Raw genomic sequence first — 16,117 nt, 5'->3', positions numbered from 1 at the left:
TAAAGCTCTCTTTGTGTGGGAAGAGGTTTTTGTACAGTGTAGCTGTGTTTCCCGTCACCGTGGGCCGCAGGGCACAGTAGTACATTGCAGAGTCTGATACTGCGGCAGAGGAGATGTTCAGCTGTAAATGGCTTTTGCTTCTTTCAATAACAGCATACAGACGAGGAAGATGAGAGGCTTTACTTTCTTCATGAAGCTGGATAGAAACTATAAACTCTGGTCTAGATGTGGGATACTGACGATACCACTGAAGAACATCACCAGTACTTGCACGGTAACTGCAGGAGAGAGTAACAAGATCACCCTCTGACACATGCTTTACTGGTTCAAGAGGCTTAATTTCCTGTGTTGACACTTCAGCTGGGAATGAAAAGGAAAATAAAGAATAGCATGTATAAAATCAGTTGATCTGTTTCAAACTGGAACATAGAACGTTTTACCCAAATGTGAATAAATTTAAATCAAATGATGACTGTTTCTTATGTTTAATCAAAATGAAACTATGAAGATAAACTCACCTAAAAGTGTCACTAAGATAGAAAGTACAAAGAGCAACATGATTATGGAGATGTGAAGTGAATTAAAGCCAAAGCTGAATGGGATTCGTGATTTTCTACTTTGGTACAGAGCTCCACCCTTACACCACCTAGGATTGCTCATCACAATGTGATTCTCTCAAGTCCTGTCATGTTTCATTTCTCTCACATTGAAATAAAGCATGATGCTTTATGTGGAATCTTCCTAGCATGTGCTGCATTACAGTTGAAAACTTCACAAGGACATAAAGTGACTTTGAATATTTCAACCTTAATTTTTCAGATGGACAGCCAAATATTCTGAATATATCATACTTATTTAAACTTATGTCTGAAGTAGAAGGTTTTTGTAAAGTGTAGCTGGGTATCCTGTCACTGCAGGCTGCAGGGCACAGTAGTACAGTGCAGAGTCCGATACTGCAGCAGGGGAGACCAGCAGATGCACTATTTTGTGTTTTATCTTCACTTCAGCATCCGGATGTGGTAATCGGGGGGATCCATGTATTACAGTACTGTTCTCTGAGGGAAAGATCATCAACAAGTATTCTGGTCTGGATCCAGAATTCTGAAGATTTACCACTGAAGATTTTGTACATTGCCATCATACTTGTAGGAGAGAATAACTGGTTCAAATTCAAGTGCATGAACTCTTATTCTGTTGTTCAGTGGCGTCACTGACTGAGACAAACCAGCTATAAAGACATTAAAAAAATTATTGCATTTAAAAATGTATTAATCACAAATCAGTGAAAAAGAATTTCCACTAAATCTAATTTATTTCTGGCATATTCAAATACATCTTTGCAAAGTCCATCACCTACAGATGCATGCATAAAACACAGCAAAATATTTTTGAGAGACCAATTTAGCTACACATACTTGTGATAAACAGAGCCAGAGAGCAGAGCAATGTACGTCATGGTGTTGATAGTGTAGACATAATGAGAGATGGGGATGGTGCTTTTCACCCAAGTACACCAGTCTCCTCCTACAGGTGTAAACTACTAGAAATAGAAAGGGAGGAAACTCTGGATTTATAATATTCCAGTTTTTTTGGAATGCACTGAATTGTCCTTTTTTCCCCTCATGAAAATTGTAATCTACTCAGGGAGAGAACTCATAACTTTATTATTTAGTGTTATTTAGTACATGTAAACAAATCATGAAAACACCGACTGCCCAGAGTTCATCATTTCATCAGTTCATCAATTCTTAGCTGATCTGTGCACAGGAGCTTGCAGATACGGTTCTTCCCTGCAGCAGTGTGTGTGTGTGTGTGTGTGTGTGTGTGTGTGTGTGTGTGTGTGTGTGTGTAAGGGCTCTTTACTTTCATTTTAGCAAATCAAGTATGTTTATAAATATATGATTAGATGATGAGCAAAGCACATTCACATGCTAAGAAATTTATAGATAAAGAGTAAAAAAAAATTCATAGATGCTTTGGTAATAATGACTCCATACTGAGAGCACTCCTGCTCTGATTTCTGTAATTACTTTGTGACTGCATATTCTGCGTTATGATATCAGGTTCAAATGACAAAAGTGTGAAAAACCTCCTTTTGTCTAGACAAACCATTTACAATTACAAACTGACTGTTCTCAGCAATTACTTAGGAGCTGAACTAAGAAAAGGCTTTTCCTCTGAACCCAAAAAAGGTTTCAAACCTGTTTTGTAGAAGAGTGTGAGCTATAGTATCAAATGCTGCAGTCAGATCAACCAGAAGCATCAAAGAAACGTAACCTTGATCAGAGGATAATATAAAAGATAATTTGATAATTTTCAATAATGTTGTCTCTGTACCACCATGTGTATCTTTGACATAATTAATAACTGACATCATATCATTTTCCATTTGGCAGACACTCTTAATCGGAGGGACTTACAATTTCAACCATGATACATAGGTAGGCAAATGTCACATGAGGAATCTTGCCTGAGGGCTCTTATAGGTACAGTATGATGTGACTGCACCTCATTCCCCACAGGAAAGGTGACCAAATATATTGTACTTACATATATTACAGCAATTAAAAGCGTTTTTAGGAGAGAACAATTCAATTATGTTTAAAACACTGTAGGACCTCCTGCATCAGAGCTCCTATTCTCTCTAGATCGCTGGATTATAATTGTGATTAAAACTTTTGAGTGATGCACGTGGCTACGTGTGACAGGAGTAATGATGAGGCCAAAGACCAATGATGTTGGTCTTTGGTTTAAGAAGATCTTTTGTACGCCTCAAAATTAATTCTGTGCACAACACCAGCCTTGTTACATGTGCATACCTGCCCAGCCAGCCCTGCTTTCATATGCCTTTGGCTTTATTCTCTAGTGCTAAATGAAATGCATTGAAGCAGTATTTAGTTTTCATGCTACACACAACACAATGTTCCCCAAATGTAGATATTTTTCCAGATTAAATTTAGATTAAACCTTGTCTGCTGTCCTTTAGTGTAGCATTGCAGATTGTTGTTTTAATACAGTTTGAATTAATTTTATTTTAATCCAGTGTTCTGGTCTTATTTTTATGTCGTTATCTTCTTTAGTTTTTTTTCTTTCCTGTGTAAAGCACATTTAATGCTCTCTAATATGAAAATGTGCAATACTAACAGAGTATTGCCTTACAGTATCTCATTGCTGACATTGGAACAGCATTGACAGACCTGTTTATAGTTGTTGAAATATCACCGCTGTTGGTGTACTGTATTATGACATCTGTTATTTGAGTTTTCTGAGATTTGTGACATTAGCTGGATTCACCTTGTAAAATGGGTAATATTTATCTTACTGTTACTAACGTTACTCATTCAGATGTGCGAGGAGTACATTGTGCGCATTGTGCATAATTTATGTGCTACTGATGTACAATTTGTTTATTTGCAACATAAAATATATAGGCAACATAAACATTTGTAATGCATAATGTTAATTCAAAAAAGAAAACCAATGTTTCTGCAACATCTTTGCAAGTTTAAGAATGGTAGCTAATTTGAAAAAAATTCTTATACAAAATGGATTGCTTTTTGTACAACAAACTTAAGCTTCCTGTCACTGTGGGCTGCATGGCACAGTAGTACAGTGCAGAGTCTGATACTGCAGTGGAAGAGATGTTCAGGTGCACACTGGTAGATTCTTTTCTGTGTGTGACAGATATTCCTGGAACTGGAGGGTTTGCCTCTGATATGGACCCTGAATATTCCAATATAAGGAACTGAGGAGGTAACCTCAAATACTGCCGATACCAGTGAAGACTGCTCACATAACTGCTGTAATTACAAGACAGTATAACATTGTCACCCACATTGGCAGTCACTACAGCACCGTATGGGGTGATTTCATCTGAGCCATGGTAACCTGCCAGAGAAAATAATATTATAAATTAGTGATGTATGTCTAACCCTGTGCTTTACACAAAAGTCTTACAAAATGTTACAAAAGTATTTAAATTGTTCAAATGTGCTCAATTTATGTGTTTTACTAATGACCAGGTTACAACTTACCTTCAATTGATGACAATAATATCAATATAAACTCCAGCATGTTCTCAGGTGCATGCATATTGGTAGATAAATGCAGTTCCAGGAGCTTGTGAGAGAGCATGTGTCAGACGGATTCCTGCTTCAGTTGGGCTGTACAATGCTAAACCCCTCCTTTAACATCATAAATGACAGCTCAGAAAATCCTTTTCATTCCCTCTATATGTCTGTAGACCAAAAGGAAGAGCTTTAGTATGTTTCTATTTGGAAGCTGCACAACGGAAGTTTAGTATGAAATGCTTTTCAAATTAGTTCATGTTTGATTATTACATGCACAAGAGAAAGTCTATTTGAACTCTTTGAAATGGCATTAACCACAGAGACTGACTGTTTTTCTTAACTCTACCTATTAATATGAACCCTGACCTTGCAATGTGACTGAAGTTATTGCAGTGACTTGCAGTGTCTTGAAGGCTGTTCTAGAGCATTATAGTGCTCTTCAGTTTTGATTCCAAATGTGGGAAAACAATTGCAATTGAGTTCATTTCAAGAGTTAATTCCAAGCAAAACAACAACAAAATGCATTCACGATGCTGCTAGCTAGCTAAAGTTCACTTCAATTGTATGCCTGCCGTAATGACTTAAGAGTGTCAGGACTCTCTATAGACGTGGACTGGACTGGTAGTGCAGAGTCAAAACACATATGAGGGATGTTGCATTTTGGTACATTTGTTGCATTTTTGGTTATTTTTGAATTCATGCATCGTCCAGGCACTTTTTTGGGAAGTTGATCTTGAGCACATTTTAATTAAATTAAATCTGAAAGCATTTATGTCATTGACAAGGCCAAGCAGCAGAATGGCTAAACACCTTGAGACATCACATAAATTAATCCCTAGTCAGACAGTGTGTTGTAGTGCAGGACCCCTATCATTTATTTCAAAATAGACTTTACAATTTACTACTTTTAAAGTTACTGCTTTAACTTCTGTGTCAATACTGATCGTGTTTTGCTTATTTAAAGTAATATGTGACCCTTTGAAAAAGGTCTGTTCAATTTCTTTTATGATGTTAAATATACAGTGTGTTTATTTAGATTATTTTGTTTTTCTATTTTTTTAAGTGAACAGTGTTTTGCTGTCAATGACTTCACTTGATTTGACATTTTTAAAGTAATAAGTATGTCATACAAAAATGTGTCTGTTCAAAGGTCTTTTTATCTTAACCCCCCAACCACAAGAAGCCTTTTTTCCAGCTGTTAATACATTCAGTAACACCACTGTGGTTTAGATGCTCGTCAAGTTCAAAGCAAACATGAATTGTATCAGTTTTTGTAAAGCCTCTCAGAGACTTTATATCACTGGGTGTGAAGAGCACAATAGTAGAGAGCTGTGTCTGCCAGAGTTAGTCCACTAATAGTGAGCTGAGTGGATCTTTCAGAGGTAACTGATGAAAAACGTGGGTCTGATGTGCGTTGATTATTACTAGCTAATCGAGCACCTTTATACAGTAAATACTGTGGTGCTTTTTTAGGATACTGTCTGTACCAGTAAAGAGCAACATGTTGATTAGTTGAATCATATGAACATTCCAGAGTAACAGGTTGTCCCTCTTTGCGAAAAACCTCAGTATCCTGATCCTGTTTTGGACCAATTTGATCAGCGCAAAACACACCTGTAAGAACAATGTGAGAAAAAAAACAAAAACAGCCAATTAAAATATTTTAGAAACTGTCGATCTCTATAAAAAGTTCAACCAAATTCATAGCCAGTACCTGATACCATAATGTAAGTAATTAGGAAGAATCTTTCCATTGTGAACATGATCAAACTGAATCAGTAGTCTGTTTAAGCTGTTATTGCTCTAATGTTGATATGTGCTACTGTGAGTCTCTCTGCTCTGAGTGCAGTTATGAAAACTACAACAGGAACTTCCTGTCCTGGAGAACAGCTCCACTGGGCGTTCTGACAAACATTAAAACAATAATGAGATAGAAATTCAATTTTCATAGCTGACATTTCTACATTTATGTAAATGACACATTATCCAAAGATCAAACTAATGCAAAACCTGTTTTAATGACAAATAGCATGATGTTTTGTCTGTTCATAGACTCTTTAATTCTAAAATATTATTACTCATTTAATTTGCTAATTTGTGTATAATAGAGTGTTTAGTACCAATTAGTTGTTAATGGAATAAACATTTATTGGGCTCCAGAAGAAAGAAATCGAGGAGAAAATTGTATACTGTTATGGAGATGTGTGTGTGCGTATGTGTGTGTGTGTGTGTGTGTGGATGTGTGTAGGTATATTAAGGTTGGGGCTATACAACGCAACGGTATCAAATATGTCACATTTGGAAATGTACAAGGATACGGGGAGGAGGCACAATGAAACAGATGTTTATTTAACAGGTAACACTTAGCACACCTGCTATCTTCCAAACACAGACAAATCAACAATAATACCTGAGACTTATATACATATGACAGTTACATACAACAAGTATCAGGTGAATGACACGAGAGGGCGTGACAACAGACACACACACACACCTACAGACGGAGAGTTTTGCAGGGGGCGGCGTACCATGACAAAACACCTCTAGTGATAACAAAACATCTGACTGAATCATTAGTATAAGATTATATTCTTGTAAAGCATGAAACAATAATGAATATTCCATTTTAAGGGTGACACTCACAAAGTCATATTTGTGTTTATGCACCCTATCTATTTTTATATTTGTGCTTTATTTTTAATTAAATTTTGTTTTTAATGTTAGTCTTCAAATTCATATTAACCAAAAACCTGATGTGTTTTACATCCATTCAATAGTGTTTGAATGAATTCTGCACTCAATATGTAGCCATTTTCATTTAAAGTAGGCTTACATGAGATTGTTAGTTTATCATTTATTTAGTATGTATTTATGTACTATGACCCACTATGACCATGCCAAACTCAGCTTTTGCAGTTTGTCTGGAGGGAGTCTGAGTAGACAAACATGTTTTGATCATGGTATATTATTTTTCCTTTTATCAGAGGAGCCTTTTTGCCTCACCAGCACGATGTCCAGATCCCCTGGTTTCTATCCACTCTGGTCACTATAGGTCACAGAATAAATGTAGATACACAGCACTGATACACTGGGAAGGTTATTCTTAATCCTAGCCTGCATGACTGTTAATACTGATAAAACATGTATGTTAAACCATTAGGCTTCATAATGGAACATCTTTGCAGTCACTCAGAGTTTGTTAGTGGAATTCTAGGAAGAAGAATGATAAATTAAACCACAGGTCTGAGAACAGCACATTAGCTTTGTAGCTCTGATAACAGGTAATATTACAGCTTAGGCACTGAGAAGAGAAATATATTCCTGAAAAAGAAATAGGAGGACTGTATGTCTGCTATGTTTATGTGCTATGATATACTATAACCATAAAAACAACTTGCAGTTTTTCGGGAGGGTGTTTCTTAATAAAAGCATGCTTTTTGAGCATGGTATATTGTTTTTACTTTTATCAGACAAACTTGTGTGTCTAATCATGGAGGGAATCATGGTGGCCATGAACCCTGCAGGTGGAGAGTCTGAGCCCAGAACATAAATTCTGCCTTGTGCCTGTACATGATGTGTGGATACTCTGGGTCTACTGGTAGTGGGGGCTCTGATGTGTGGATACTCTTTAACTCTTGAACAGGTAAAGATTAATGATTCTGATATTACTCTACTGTAAATTAATTAGACACCATAACACTGAATGTGGATACATATACTGTATATAGGGTTAAAATTATCTATTTAAATTGAAATGATTTCATTGGTTTGAGCTAAGTGTAAAAATTATTTTTCTCAAGTTTCTTGATTTTGAGTAGTGTCCTACCTTATTGACACTACTGTTTTTAGCCAGTGTGTTACAGTGTAGAAAATTATTCTGTGTAAAGTCTGCCCTCCTCTGGGAGACTGCTGTCATCACAGTGTGATGAAGAGGAATAATATTTTATGTTGATGCTTCAGAGTGTTGCAGAGGAACAGACTACTGTCATTATGTTAAAATGAATAGTGCATGTCTACCCATGATATCATAAAAATACATTGTCCTGAAAGCAATGTTAAATGGTTTTGTGTAATATAGTGACACAAAAGAGTCAAAATTTTAAAAACATTTTAACACCATTACCAATTCAACACCCTACCAACAATGTTACTGACTCTGATATTTTCACAATTTTTTATTTAGATTATTTTAAAAATGTCATTAAAGTCCCAATTAAAAAAAAAAGTCCCTTTTTTTCTTTTGTTTGGTTTTCATGTTTCTCTAAATCACACTGACATGTTTTATTAGAACAAATCACATTATGACACATTACAGTGACTATAAAACATTTCAGTCATCACTTTTCAGATACATATTTAAATATGGGATACCTATTTAAACTTATCTGTGTAGTAGGAGGTTTTTGTACAGTGTAGCTGGGTTTCCTGTCACTGTGGGCTGCAGGGCACAGTAGTACAGTGCAGAGTCTGATACTGCAGCAGAGGAGATCAGCAGATCCACACGGCTTTGGTCTTTATCAACCCTTACAGAAACACCAGGAAGATCAGACTCTTTTTCAGTGTCATGTTCGTAGATTAAAACTATAAAGTCTGGTCTAGAAGTTGGATACTGGCGATACCACTGTAGAACATCAATGCTCCCACTGTAATTACAGGAGAGATTAACAGAATCGCCCTCTGACACATGCTTTACTGTCTCAAGTGGATAAATTTTCTGTGTTGAGATCTTGCCTAAAAAAAGACAGACATTTGTACTTGTATAAGAATAAAAAGATTGCCAAATGAATTTTTGATTTGTTATAAATTATGGGAAATGGCTTTTGACATGAAGATAAACTCACCTAAAATTGTGACTAGGAGAGAAAATGCAAAGAGCAGCATGATGATGGAGATGTGAAGTGAGTGAAAGCCAAAGCTGAATGGGATTCATGAAGTTTTCTACTGAGGTTCAGAGCTCCACCCTTACAGCACCTCATACTGCTCATCACAATGAGATTCTATCAAGCCCTGACATGTTTTGTTTCTGTCACACTGAAAGACAGATCAGATGCTTGCAGATTGTTGATAACAAACCAGTTTATTATCAGCACAGTCCAGGCAAACAAATCCAAAAGGACAAATCCAATCCATGGCCGAGGAGCAGGCATGGATAATGCAACATGGACAAATAGGAATATCCAAGATAGAAGAAGACACAAGCAATTGTCAAAACACAGAAGTTAGGAAAATAATGCTCAATATGCACTAGGAGCTACTTGACAAGACTTAACAAAGAGAAAAGGAGTATGAAGTGTATAAATAGGCTACATAAATGGGCAACAGGTGCAGGCACTAATATTCTGGGGATGATCATCTCCCTGGAGGATTCTGGAGCATGTAGTTCATGGAGGTTCTGACGGGCTGCATGACAGTTTCACATGTTAGCAATACAATTTTTATGTTATGTGGTTTTAGAATACTGCCATAATCCTTTCTGACACACAAATAACAATATCCTCTGCTTTTCTGCTTTTTGTTTTTCTGATGTACTTTGCTGTTGATTTTCTGGGTTTCTTCTTGCTCATTTTGTTCTTTTTTTGTGTGTCCAGTATCATCCAGAGAAGGATGGGCTTTCCTGTTGAGTCTTGATCCCTCTCCAGATTTCCTCCTCACACTCTTAAGGAGTTTTTCCTGCCACAGCAGCCTTTGGCTTGTGTACTGCAGTCTTGGACACAGATATTTGTGAAGCTGATTTGTGAAAACTCCTGTTGTGAAAAACACTACATAAATATATTTTGATTGATTGATGTGATTGATTGCATGTTAGGAACTACACTCATTTTCAACAGTGCAACACACAGTAACACTACCATGTCAGTGCTACATCTACTGAGAGTAGTGGCTTGTAAACTGAGCACAGCATCACATATAATTACAAGTGGCCAGTGTGGGTGTAGGGTGGTTGTTTCTAATGAAGTTTAACACTCACCCTACACCTTGTATTGGGTGACTGTATGTTTAGCAATCTAAAATAAATTCACTCTCTTACATATAGTCTAGGTTTATTTAGAATATTTCTGCTTTTCCTTAAATGAACAGTACTATGCTTCTCCTGCTGTATTATTTCTACCAATGAATTTCTAACATAACCAATTTGTATACTATAGTCCATTCCTAGCAATAGATCCCCCTTATAAGCTGTCCATTTAACAATATATACTAATTCTGTTTTAACAGTATTAATAGTCTAACTTTATTTACAATATTTCTTTCCTTAGTGAACAATGTTATGCTTCCACTGTTGTCTTCTGCTGACAGAATTTTATTTCTTCAAAGAAGTGACTCATATAAAAACATGTCTGTTTGAACATTTTTTTATCTTGTTTAACCACCAGAACCCTTTTTTTTTCCCCAGGTGTTTAATACATTCAGTAACACCACTGTGGTTTAGATGCTCGTCAAGTTCAAAGCAAACATGAATTGTATCAGTTTTTGTAAAGCCTCTCAGAGACTTTATATCACTGGGTGTGAAGAGCACAATAGTAGAGAGCTGTGTCTGCCAGAGTTAGTCCACTAATAGTGAGCTGAGTGGATGTGTCAGAGTTAGTTGATGAAAAACGTCGGTCTGATATGTGCCCAGTACTCAGACTTGATCGAGCAGGTTTATACAATAAATACTGTGGTGCTTTGTTAGGATGCTGTCTGTACCAGTAAAGATCAATATATTGATTAGTTGAATCATATGAACATTCCAGTGTAACTGATTGTCCCTCTTCATGAAAAACCTCAGTATCCTGATCCTGGTTTGGTCCAATTTGATCAGCACAAAAAACACCTGTAAGAAAATGCAATAAACATATTTAATTGAATTTTGAATCTGTGGTTCTCAAACAAATTGTTCAAATTAATAGGCAGTACCTGATACCATAATGTAAACCAAGAGGATTTGTGTCTCCATTGTGAATTTGTTCAAACTGAATCAGCAGTGGGTATAAGCTGTTGTTTTAATGAGGATCATTTTAATGGCATTACACTTGTGCTTGGCATCAACATTGGAGTGTGATTTACAAATATTGGGCGTGTCCATCATGAGTTATTTTACACTAAACCAGGAAGTATACAGAATCTTCAAATATCCCTCACCATAAATTCACCAAAATGGGTATGATGTGTAGATTGAGCATAGGCTACTTTCTGTTTTAATCAAATGCCCAGGTACAAATAACTACAACTAGCCTGATTAAGCCTCACCTTACATCATTGTGCATTCAAAACATTCATATAAACTGCTTTACACCTGCACTTGACCATTGAATCAAATGCTGATTTAACAGAGAAGAATTGTGTGTGAGGGATAATTTTTACTTTTTACTAGTTCAAAGACACAGGGACAGCATCTAATAATTTAAAAAATGGCAAACCACTAGATATTATTTAAAGAATTCACAGCTATGATAAAAGTCATTCTTCAAGTTATCAATGGTGCATCATTAGTGCATTTCTTACATGTCACATACCTGTAAAGTTTTCTTTTACTTTATCTACACATTTTCTTCATCTTCTGAATACACGAACACTACTGTGTACAGCAAATCATACACCTACTACTGAATGAACTAATCTCAGCATGTTCACGACTCTTTGAACTGAAATGAATACATGTCTGTCACAAGAACAATTAGAAATATTTTGCTAATATTTACATATACTGATAATTATAAATATTTGTTAAAATGTGTTACTTACTTGTCAAATGCAAAAAACAGCAGTTTGTACTAGAAACACAGAAATCTGAAACTCACAATACATTCTAAACTATGTTGAAACAAACATCAGTTTCAAATATAAAAAACTCAAAAGTACATCATTGTTTTTTCCTCAAATCAAAAAAGTCGGGTGTGTGTTCTGTTAAGTAGACATGTAAAGACTCCACCTGTAGTGTGTGTGTGTGTGTGTGTGTGTGTGCGTGCGTGTCTGTGTGTGTTTGCATGCACATGTGTGTTGAGGTTGTAGAAATTAAGTTCTTAATCAACAAACACGCTTTATTTTACATTCATTTTGTGGTGTTTGAATGTATTAAGAACTGGATTCATTGCTTTCACTATACAAGTGAAACACATTTAGTGCTTTCACTGAATAAGTATATTGTGATGAGTCCAAATAATCCTGAACAAAGACACCAGGACAACAGGGTGCATCATGACAAGACTGGTGGAAAGGTTTCCAAAATGAAGTCTTTACTGCGGCAACCATTTCACTGCGAGTTATACTGTGTATGACTGTGTATGACTTGAATATTCCTGCTACCAGCTTCCATAAAACCCTCTTGTCTAGTGCTTCATTGTACTTCAGTGCAGCGTGCTTGGTCTTTAAATGGGAGAGCGTCCATGGAGGATTTAACAATTAAGCTATAAAAGTGAAATATATCTTGAAACTGAATCCTAAATATTCACAAACACTGTATTGAATTGAACAAAATGGTTGAGAATATTTTCATGTAAAATATAACAATGATTAATAACTTCTGTTTTTCAATAAGATTTTGTTGAGATTGTTGAGTTTTAACTGAGAGTAGTAACATTATTTAACAATATATTTCTCTCAAGTAACATTTGATCAGAATTAAGAATATGCCCCTCATACTAACCAAAATATAAGATGATCAGTCTGTATGCAGAGACAGTTTAACTATCAGGGTATGTAAAGACACTGTATGTTCTGATTTATATGCATTGGATTATATGTTATATAAAAATTCTAAAACCTTTTATGTATGTTATATGACTGGCCCTTGATGTTTTTCGCTCTCTCTCTCTCTCTCTCCCGCTCCTAGTGCAGGTCAAAGTGTATCATGTAATTGATATATGGCCAGAGTTACTATGACTGGCCCTTGATGTTTTTCTTTCTATTTCTCTCTCTCTCTCTCTCTCTCTCTCTCTCTCTCTCTCTCTCTCTCTTGCTCCTGGAGCAGGTCAAAGTGTGTCATGTAATTGATTGCAATTGTTGCCATGACAGCAGTGCAAGACTTGGAGTGGAGGCTCCCACGCTGGAGTCTCCATGATAAATGCAACAGTCAGTGACTGGACCTTTACCTTCACCCCAGAGTAGTGTATTTGGTAAAGGTGGTCATGCAGTCATATGGTGTTTAGACACTGGAATTGGTGGGTTAATCACAGGACATAATAAACATAGTTAAAAGGTTGTCATCTACATTCATTATCTTCTAGAAGTTTTACATAACCAGTGATTGGTAAAGGTGTCAGCATTATACAGAAGGGTACAATTTAAACTGTCATGTTATAATTGAGGAAACTCAGTAGGTTTAAAAATATTTCATCATCAGCTTTATGGTATTGTGCAGTTTCTGTGCAGTTTGGCATATCTTCCTTTCAATAGTGTCTTTAGGAAAGTAGCATGACACAGAAACTGATTCTGCAGCAGACAGTTTAGAATTATTTTAGAAAATTAGTAAATTTGGTGTTTGACTTGCAATGCAACAGCCAAAGGCTGGACTGCAATGTTATATGACTTAAACACTGCTGGAGTTTACTGTGCAAGTTTAAAACCCTTCAAATCTGGTTCTCTTTCTAACTGCCCACTTCAGTTTCACTAACTCTGCAAATCTACATAAAGTCTGCCCTCTATTGGTAGATTTCTGTCATCAGCAAGTTGATAGGAAACAATATTTTAAAATATTTTATCAAAATATTTATTAGATCTGCCAAATATTTTCATGATTATATTAATGTAAGACCTACATATCTGAACATGATGTCATACAGACATATTTTCTCCTGAACAGAAAGGTAAATAGAATCAGGGAAAAGAGTAGCACAAAATAGCTGATTATTCATAGCTATGGAGTGACTACAATAAAATCACATCTGCAAGGAAATCAGCAATAGTGTAAGGAAAAATTATCTAACAAATACCAAAGCTTTAAATTTATGATTTAGATTTTGTGTTATTTATGACATCTCTTTGAAATTCTCTAAGCAACTATATGACCCAACAACTACAGAGCTTTAATTTATGAGCATGTAATCATACCTTCACGGTGGGAGGTTTTTTTGTACAGCATTGCTGGGTTTCCTGTTACTGTGGGCGCCAGGGCACAGTAGTACAGTGCGGAGTTTGATATTGTAGCAAAGGAGATCAGCAGATCCACACGGCTTTGGTTTTTATCAAGGTTTACAGACATACCAGGAAGAACAGAGTCTCTGTCAGTTTGACTAGGGAGGATATAATCTATAAACGCTGGTCTAGATCTGGAATATTGGAGATACCACTGAAGAGCATAATTATTACCACTGACACTGTACTTGCAGGAGAGAGTAACAGGATCACCCTCTGAGACACGTTTTACTGTTTCTAGTGCATCGATTTTCTGTGTTGAGATCTCCCCTGGGTAAAATAAAAATAAAAATATTTTGTAGTCTTTTAAATCAATATTCAACAAAATTGTCACACAAATTAATTTAAATTTATGTTGAATTATTTTTCGATTTCTGTACATGTATTATGTTAAAAAAGATACAAATCTGTATATAAATACACATAAATGTAAATCAAATGATAGGTAAACTCACCTAAAAGTGTCAGTAGGAGAGAAAGTGCAAAGAGCAGCATGATGATGGACATGTGAAGTGAGTGAAAGACAAAGATGAATGAAATTCATGTATTTTTCCAAGCGGTACAGAGCTCCACCCTTACACCACCTCATACTGCTCATCACAAAATGTTTCTCTTGAAATCCACTTGTTCTCAGTTAGGAATATCAGTTAACCCACATCCTAACTCAAAAGTGCAATATCATCATTATTAAATTTAGAATGACAAAATAAGGTAAATTCACAAAAGCTAATAATTGTAAGGAGTTTCTGCTATCCTGGTGTCCCTCGTTGGTATCATGGTTTCCCTGTCCTCTGTTTACCTGCACTTCCTGGTTTCGTTCCTTAGATTAGTTTTTGCCACCCCTCGTCTGTTCCTTCGTTCCGGTCCATGTTTTGGAATCGTTACAATAATATACTAAAATAAATCAATGTACCTGAGTTTTACAGACTCTTCCTCTCAATATTCAAGACTTCTTCTTTGGGTCCAATTTGGTCTTCACAAAATATACCTGTAAATGAAATTTAACAGATCACATTTTACAGTTCTTCTAACAATTTTCCTTGAATGGATTATATGATTTTGTTTATGGCAATTTTCTCTTTAACCTTCACGTAACTGATTCTAAGGAGATGATGAGGTGTGCTCTCTCCATGATGAAAAAAGACCCTCCTGTTTTTCTACTTTGTGTTTTTGTGAGGCTCTCTGCAGTGGAAACTGTAATGACTGAGAAAAACTACTCCTGTAAGGATCTGTTATCTGATATGATATCATGTCCTGCAGTCACAATATGCTTTGAAGTAAAGTAATATTTTGAAACACAAAGAGCAGTTTATTGGCTCTCGTGCCTCGTATTTGCATAATTACCTTCTATGTGTGTGTTTGTCCCTGTCACTACCTTCCTGTGTGTGTGTGTTTATATAAACTATATGGACAAAAGTATTGAGACACCTACACATTCCAGCTACAGCCACTTTTATGACATTCCCTTCTAAATCCATAGACATTAAAATGCAGTTGGTCACTTTGCAGCTATAATAGCATCCACTCTCCTGGGAAGGCTTTCTACAAGATTTTGGAATGTCTCAATGGAAATTCATCTACAAGTAATTAGAATGTAGTATTTTATTAATTTTAGAGCTTTTTTTACAACTAATTTTTCAACTTTTTAAATTAATGGAGCACACGGTACTGTAATAATATGCAATATAAAACTGTGGGAAGGATTTGGAAGCTGTCTAATAATTACATTGTTATTCATTAAATTAATTATTGTGAACAATGGAACTGCTTTTTAAGATGCTACAATTTTCAACAGTCAGGTGAAAAAGCACAACTGGAGCCAGTAGCATGTGTGTGTGTGTGTGTGTGTGTGTGTGTGTGCGTGTGTGTGTGCAGAATCTTCATTCACACGTCTTCCAAATTAAATAACAATATACAATAGTTGCTCTTCA

At 35.9% G+C, this 16,117-nt stretch overlaps 1 gene segment (V, D, J or C); it reads right to left on the bottom strand.

Annotated features, from left to right (window-relative positions):
* Positions 1-9,729: 9,729 nt before the first annotated feature.
* On the bottom strand, positions 9,730-14,449 carry LOC118242982. The segment is given in 3 exon segments: positions 9,730-9,800; positions 10,594-10,887; positions 14,103-14,449. Coding segments are annotated over 3 exon segments (516 nt in total).
* Between the last annotated feature and the right edge of the window lie 1,668 nt (positions 14,450-16,117).

The sequence above is a fragment of the Electrophorus electricus genome, chromosome 18 (assembly GCF_013358815.1).
Source record: "Electrophorus electricus isolate fEleEle1 chromosome 18, fEleEle1.pri, whole genome shotgun sequence".
Lineage (NCBI taxonomy): Eukaryota > Metazoa > Chordata > Actinopteri > Gymnotiformes > Gymnotidae > Electrophorus > Electrophorus electricus.
This window is presented reverse-complemented; position numbering and strand designations above follow the sequence as displayed.